At 37.5% G+C, this 7,902-nt stretch overlaps 1 protein-coding gene across 1 annotated transcript; it reads right to left on the reverse strand.

Annotated features, from left to right (window-relative positions):
* Positions 1-2,058: 2,058 nt before the first annotated feature.
* Positions 2,059-2,442, reverse strand: LOC115927411 (proline-rich protein HaeIII subfamily 1-like). The gene has a single exon (XM_030993262.1). The coding sequence runs from the start codon at positions 2,440-2,442 to the stop codon at positions 2,059-2,061; it is 384 nt and encodes a 127-aa protein (XP_030849122.1).
* Positions 2,443-7,902: the final 5,460 nt, after the last annotated feature.

Raw genomic sequence — 7,902 nt, forward strand, 5'->3', positions numbered from 1 at the left:
AATATCACAGTTATGTCTGTCCAATAGTAGCCTTTAGAATTCGGTTAACAGAACATTCAGACTAGCTTTCTAATTGGAGTTATCTACATCTGAACGTCAACCGGAGTAGTTTGCGTGAGAGAAGTTTTAGGTTCTATTAAAGGTTAACTTATATGTCAGATGTATGTTTGTGTATACGAATATGAAGAGAGATAATATCGCCTGAAACGGGATGTTCTTCAATGGGCCATGTATTCAACATCTAGTGTAGACTATAATCAACAGTTACGTCATACATACAAATCACCCGAGATTGATCAAGACATGCATAGCAATCCTTTAATTAAATATCATAAACGTAAATTAATTGTGAGCAAACAAACTTTAATAATAGTTATGGTGAGAAGTAGCTGAACATGTGGCCAAACATTCACTCCAAAGTGGGTAGTCCTATATACACATTTATATGTCCATGTCGGCGAGCATAAATTAATTTATAATCATTTTTGTTATTCTCAAACATCACATTTATATACCAATACATTTTTCCTCATTACTTTCAGTTTCTTTAACAATATTATTATCTTTTGACCAGAAATCTACTAAATCTTTATCATATTGTGTGTGTGTTTTTTTTATGAGCGATAGCATGAGATACCTCATACAAAATGGAGGAAATATTTATTTTTAAACTCAATTTCATATTACAAGCTTGGAAGGAAAAGGAAATGCTGAAATAACCTCGTAACTATACGTTCAGCAGTTTTCGTATCTACAACTAATTTCCAGTTTATCGGCATACACACAATAGCCCGAATCCGCAAAGGAGTTTTAAATCTGTAATCTGTAATGAAATCTGTAATATACAACAAATATACAAGGCACTTTTTAGTGATTAAAATGTCACACCAGTGCGCCCATCTCTGGCCGTTGAGGTCGCTCCATAATATCGGTAACCAGAGCCATTGACTAGAACAGTTTGGCTAACCCGTTATGAATTGGGCATTATAAGGTGAATACTGTTTTGTGGGGCAATCACAAAACGAAAACATAGACGCCATTGTGTATCCAACTTAAACTTATTTAGCTAAACCCTCTGTATAGATCGCCATACTGTTGAGTGGTGGTAAAGTGACGTCACTATACTCTTGTCTGTGATCGGAAGAAAGAAAAGATCGAAGAGCGCCTTCCACATTCAGAAAGCTGACAATCTTCAAGATCTAAGCTGCATAAGAAAAGAGATGGGAGAATAAAAAGAAGAGGAGGAAGAAGAAGAAGAAGTTAGAGGGAGATGGTTAATTTGTAAGCTTTCACGATTTCTTTTATTCAATCTTTCTTGCAAATTATAATATGTTGCATTTTAAAATATATTTAAAATGTTCGTTAAAGTAATTACCCTTGAACTTATAAATCAGGTCGTTTTTGATAATGTCATAAACTCTGCTTTATGTGTAAGGTATCACGCTAGTTAAAATGCACTAGAGCCTTATAGTAAACAATATAGTGATAAGTTGTGGTTGATTTCAGTTTGTTATTAAAAAAAATGATCAAATATATATCTTAAACGAGTTTCATTTTTAACATTGGAGCATGTGGAATAGTGTTAACTCTTTAAAGTATAATGATAACCCGAAGAAAATAAACAAAATGTGCATCGCTGCAATGTATAGAATCAACCTCAATGGGCTTGGTCAGTTATTAGGGTCTTCCTTCCAAATTAATTTGTCGTATCATCGTTTATGGCCTCTTTTACATTTGGTAAATAAAATCAACTAATGAATCAATCAGCGTATTTAACTCCAAGCTTGCCATAAGGCTGCACACAAGCTACCGTTATAGTGCTTTGTACATACGAGAGAGCCATTGCTTCAGTGCCTTGTGCATGCTTGCACGCATTCGTAATACCAGTTATTGTTCATGCTCATTGGACAGTGCTGTGTGTTTTGCACGCGCTATTCATAGAACCATCGGGTTAATCAGATTATCTCAAAAAAAACTTGGCACGGAGGGATTTGGGGCTAGGCACAATGGGGATTAGCCCTGTGGCGTGATAAGAGTTAAGTTCTTACGATGTGTCGATTATGGTAGGTTGTTATGATGGTAAGCTCTGTTGACTTTCCCTCTTCGTCTCGCGTGCTCGTGCTCTACGGGTCCGCCGTGGTGTAGGTCGTACCCAGGTCCGAGCCTACGGGAACCTTCTGATCCAGGCCGCCTGCCGTGCGGGGGACCACCAGGGAGAGGTCCAGGTGGAGCAGGGGGTCTCTCGTGTAGGCGAGTCCGGGGACCCTCAGGTGCGGGAGGTTCCAATGCGTCGTGCCCGAAGGGAGGTTCTAATCCGTCATTACCAAAGGGGCGTTCCATGATGGGAGTATGACCGTGGGGGAAGTGGGGTGGTGGTGGTGGTGGTCGCATCGGCTTGAAACCACGTGACCCGTGGTGGAACTCAGGCATGTGACAATCCATGTGGCCACCGAAGCGACACGGCCTATGGAAGTCTGGCGGATAGAGGGCGTCATTCCCATACTAAAAAAAAATAGTGGTTCGGGGAAAATAAGCGTTCCTCTATGCTATGAAAATTGGTTCAAACTCAACAATGCATATAGATATCACTTCTAAATGATGCGCGTTATGGGCAATTGTTTGCAATCATTTACCAGTAGCAGTTCTAGAGGGGGCCAGGGAGGCTCAATTCCCCCCCCCCCCCCCCGTGAAATCGTGAAATTGATAACGTTCTTTTTATTACATGTTACTTATCATGCAGTTTTCTGGTTCCATATATAACAAATATATAGGCTTTATATAAGCGACTTGTTATCAGTATAGTCTTGTCCTTTATATGATCACCATATTATTAAACAGTGTCCTGCTGCTGTAATATTCAAAGTAGGTTCAGTCTGATTATTAATATGAATGTAGAGACCAATACCAGCACCGATTAGGCTGCCTAGACCAATCAGAAGTAATAATAGTGCGCATGCAAATCCCTGTAATGTGCAGACTTCGACTCATGCAGAGTTAACTGTAAAACATTTGCACCAATATTCAGGAAGCATTGTATATATCGTAATGTATCATCTCTTTTTATTCATCACTTAAAAACTTATCTTATATTTTATCCTCTCATCGTCTAGTTCTATATAGCATCTCTTGCATATCCTTGCCTCTGATCATCTCTTCCATTTATTTTCAAACATGTTTATTGTAATTGTGTTTGGTAATATACTATAATTCCCAAACCATCAATATAACAGACAGGGAAATCTAATTGCATACAACTAATCAAAGAATAAAGCAGGCAAATCAGAGAAGTAGATTGGTAATAGTTGAATGAAATAGGACACAAATAAAACGGTAATTAATTTATGAAAGTTAATTGTAGTTCCTATAGGCCTAAATATGTATTGGCACTTTAAATGGGCTCAATCTATTATTACACTGTAACATAATAGTGCCGTACAACTTTCATATTTGGTTTAACACACAACGTGACTAAAATGTTGTGATCACGTATATTTAAATTTGTTGGTCTGATTTATTGCAAACTCTCGCCATTGTGTTTTTCTGCTTTCATACATATGAAACCGTTATTATAAGGGTTGTATTACACATTAATATGTTCACAGACCTTGTTTTGTTTCAATATGCCAACACATGGAGAGAAAAAACGAACAAAAACAAAAACAAGTAAGTCAGGAATAATTGATAACGTCGCAGTTGGAGTGATCCAATAAAAAGAATCGTACAAGGTCTAGTGCGGTGTAGCGTAGTTTATTCACACTTCGTAAACAAAATTAAAAACAAAATCCTGGAAAGGCAATAAGTACATGTTCAAAATAGTACATCACATACACGATATCTGCAAAAGACAGTTGCATATCATAGTACAATGTGAACATTTACATGTCATATCAGAATAACAAGATATAACACTATGAATTTAGGTCAAAGATTGATACAGGTAAATTCATTCAGTATAATTTCCACACATTTGCTGGAATTGATGACAAGTTTACAATAGTTAATATGCATACATCATTGCATATTCCACCAAAGGCCTCCAACTGGCAGGCCTCATGGGAACACTGTAAATCTCTACATGACCTACACACAGGCGCGTACGCAGGATTTTTTCAAGGGGGGGGGGGGGGGGGGGTTTTAACATTTATAAATCGGTCCGAAAATTTCGCAACGACTCAGCCAGCCGCTGAATAAGCGGGGGGGGGGGGGGGGGGGGGGGGGGGGGGTAAGAGGACACATTTTTTTTTTTTTGGTCCCCAAAAAATCGCAACGACTCAGCCGACCGCTGAATAAGCGGGGGGGAGGGGTAAGAGGACACATTTTTATTTTTTTTTGGTCCCAAAAAAATCGCAACGACTCAGCCGACCGCTGAATAAGCGGGGGGGGGGGGGAGGGGGTAAGAGGACACTTTTTTTTTTTTTTTTTTGGTCTCGAAATTTGGGTAAGAGGACACTTTTTTTTTTTTTTTTTTGGTCTCGAAATTTGGAAATTTGACATTTTGCTCCGTTGGGGGGGGGGGGGTGAGGTCACCTTTTTTAGGTCGGCCATGGGAATTTTTTTTTTTTTTTTTTAATAATTAAAAAAAAAAAAAAAAAAAAAAAAAAAGAAAAAAAATCCAAAAGGGGGGGGGGGGGGGGGTTTTTTTAGGGGGGTTTACACATAAAAAAATCCCAAAGGGGGGGGGTTTAACCCCCCAAACCCCCCCCCCCCCCCCCCTGCGTACGCGCCTGCCTACACACACTCCTAGTTTGTATCACTATTCTAACTAAACTTCACTCATTACCCCCTAGTAATATAAACTCTTCCTTAAGTTTCAAATGGAAATTAACCTGAATTAAAATTCCAACAAGAATCAATAATCTAAATAGCATTTGATCACAATAAAATACAAGTGGTCATTCTAAAATCCTGGCAATGAGCTGAAGTAATTCCATAAGTGCACTTTGAAATGCTGAAGTATTTCTTATTACCTTATCATTATACAAACGGAAGCAATTTTACAGGCACGGTGCAAATCTTAAATACCAAGTACATTATTGTACTCATTTAAATTACAAACATGGTATACATTTGTACTAAACGTCATACAACACATTGTAACGTCACGATTCTGTTATCAAACAGACAACACTCGGTCTACAAATATCCACAGTTTATGCAAGCAACTCTGAAATGTAACATCACTATGAATGATTGAGTTATATCAAAATTAAAAATATTAATAAAATCAAAGAGAACATTACTTGACAACTGGATCATTCAATACTATACACATATACAAGATGCTTACCCCAGGTCCGTGACCAGAGACAGAATCCCTCAACAACCAACAGATAACAGTTACAATCAATGAAAACAACCATGCATTTCTTTTCTGGCTATTCTGACAGCCTAATCTTCATGTAAGGCCTATGTGGCATATCAATATAATTAAATTCAAACTTAATGAAATTGTTTTGCACCACTGACGTACTTATTCATGGCATTCATACTTATTTATACATTTATAACTACAAATGTAGCAACACATCATTTCTTCCATCATAATCAACTAATTCGTATTTTACTATAACACCTAGGATAATCAAAAACAGCATTATTTATCGACAATCGATCCACATGGGCGCAGCTATCTCTAATGGTTTGTTTACATTCGGCCGCCCTCTACGACAACTATAAATGCACAAACAGCAACCAATTCAATGCAATAAAACAAATCTGTTATATCTCCTTGGAAAGCTAATACTCTGAATTCTCTACAAATATCACTATTCAGTATACAAGTGAGCATAAAATAAGCTTAATATCAAATATTATTTTTGAGAATATCCATTATCAGTTCAATCGAGTAAGAAAATGTATCACATTATTCTCTAATACATGAATTCCTTTCCACTTGTGTAAGCACACAATACAACATTTACTCATAAAAACTGACTCTAAACATGTAAATAATATATTTATATATCAGCCAGAGTTCTAAATACCAAGTAATAAACTGCCAAAACATCATAATGCTTTCAACTCATCCTGGCTGGCACATGCATTGACGTTGCAGGCACCTCGACTTCAAGTTGCAAAGTGACGTGAAATGCCTACACACTAGAACATATTACCATTACACAACACGTGTTACGCTTAATCAAGGCCGTACCACACCCTGTACTCTGGCCAAACCAGTGCGCCTATCCAAATGCATTGTTATTCAGATTCATTACAAAAGAAGCGCATCTGCTGACTATGCGCATATTTTGTGAACTACATTTTGTGTGAATGTACATCTCATCAGCCCTAACGTGACCCTACCTTTTTCCGAGGGGATGATCACCTGTAATAATGATATCACGACGGAAATTATAATTCCCACAATAAAATATCATTTCTTTTCAAATACTTTTACAAGAATCAAAAGCTGCATAGAAAAAACAAGGCTAATCCTTACCACGACAGTAAATGATATTGCGTACTGCCATTATACCTGTTATATCTTAATAACATTATTAATTTAATAGTTTAACTCAAATTTAACTGTAACTTTGTCACTACATGCATTGAGACACTTGAAATGAGGTATTTATGCATTTCAATGTGTTATGAAAATGTTATAAATCTATTTTTTTTTTATCCATAACAATTTCCATCCTCTTGAGTTATAAATATATGCCGTCCTTTTTGCTCATGACAGAAATCATGGTGTGACAAACACTGGAAGAAGGAGGAATATAATTCACCCTTCTCCCAGTAGACACTATAATTATGACAATCCTGATATGACCCAGCAAGCAAGACACAGATGTACAATGACCAAGTTGCAAGACCGGGAAGCTGGGACCCCCCCCTTGAAGTTAGATCTGGAAGCTCGACAGCTGGAGACGGCTTTCTTCCAGAAGCTATTCTTCCAGAAGGTATTCAAGGTATCCAAGGTATAACCATGGACCCTACTACAGATGGACTAATAATGAGAGTCTTTCTTTGATCACATCAAGACCACCGCCACCCGACAATGTGTATGTTGATGAGGACATTCATTTGACGCGACAATGTTAAATTTTTAATCACGCATTATCACAGACAAACGAACCTTTTACATTTCTTCAGATTCTTTTAGCTGGGCCAGGGCCACAGTGTAGTTTTAGGAAAAGTATCGCGAATTAAGACCAGTTAGAGGAGCAGTGAACCCCATATTATGACAATTTGTGTGATATGAGATTGATTATTAAAGAAGTGGACACTGGTGGACATACATCTGAGCATGCCAAACATTACAAAAATACATATCCTTTACTGTCCTATTACCTTCTATTCCTTCGAAATGGATATGATAAGTTTTAAAATGAAGTTTAAAATCATTGTGTTACAGCCAAATTTACAGGTTTCTCTTGTAAACTACTCTTAATTTACTATTGAAAACTTCACATACGTCAATATTCATATGTACGCCACATCTACACTTGCATTTCCGTGATTTTAAGCGATTCAGTTCCTATTGCGCATACATTTTGTAGATTATTCAAGGCACAGTTTTGATTCCTTTATGGCTGGCTGGCGGCGGTCGTGATGATATCAAAGCTTGGAAGCATGTTTGGAATTTATTATGATACTTTTGAAAGAGTCAGGTGCATAAATGCATTATGGTACCGGTCAGTGTCCATTTTTAGTAGGTCCATGGTATAACACATTGCCTCCTGGAGCCATTTGATTAACATATTACGCATATAGGAATGCGAGAATTAAATCGGCAATGTAATTTAACACAAATTCAAGTTGAATGTTGTGCACGCCATTTTTAATTGAATTCCCGAAAAATGGCCGTGACGTCTGCAATGGACAGTTCATAGAGATTACGGCTTACTTCGAATCATTGAGTCATTGGCGTCCGGTCAGATGGTCGCATAACATGGCATT

This window comes from Strongylocentrotus purpuratus, unplaced genomic scaffold (genome assembly GCF_000002235.5).
Source record: "Strongylocentrotus purpuratus isolate Spur 01 unplaced genomic scaffold, Spur_5.0 spur5_scaffold_20, whole genome shotgun sequence".
Taxonomy (NCBI): Eukaryota; Metazoa; Echinodermata; class Echinoidea; order Camarodonta; family Strongylocentrotidae; genus Strongylocentrotus; species Strongylocentrotus purpuratus.

Coding starts and splice junctions, on each gene's coding strand:
- LOC115927411 (XM_030993262.1), bottom strand. CDS start 2,442: ATGGATTGTCACATGCCTGAGTTCCACCACGGGTCACGTGGTTTCAAG.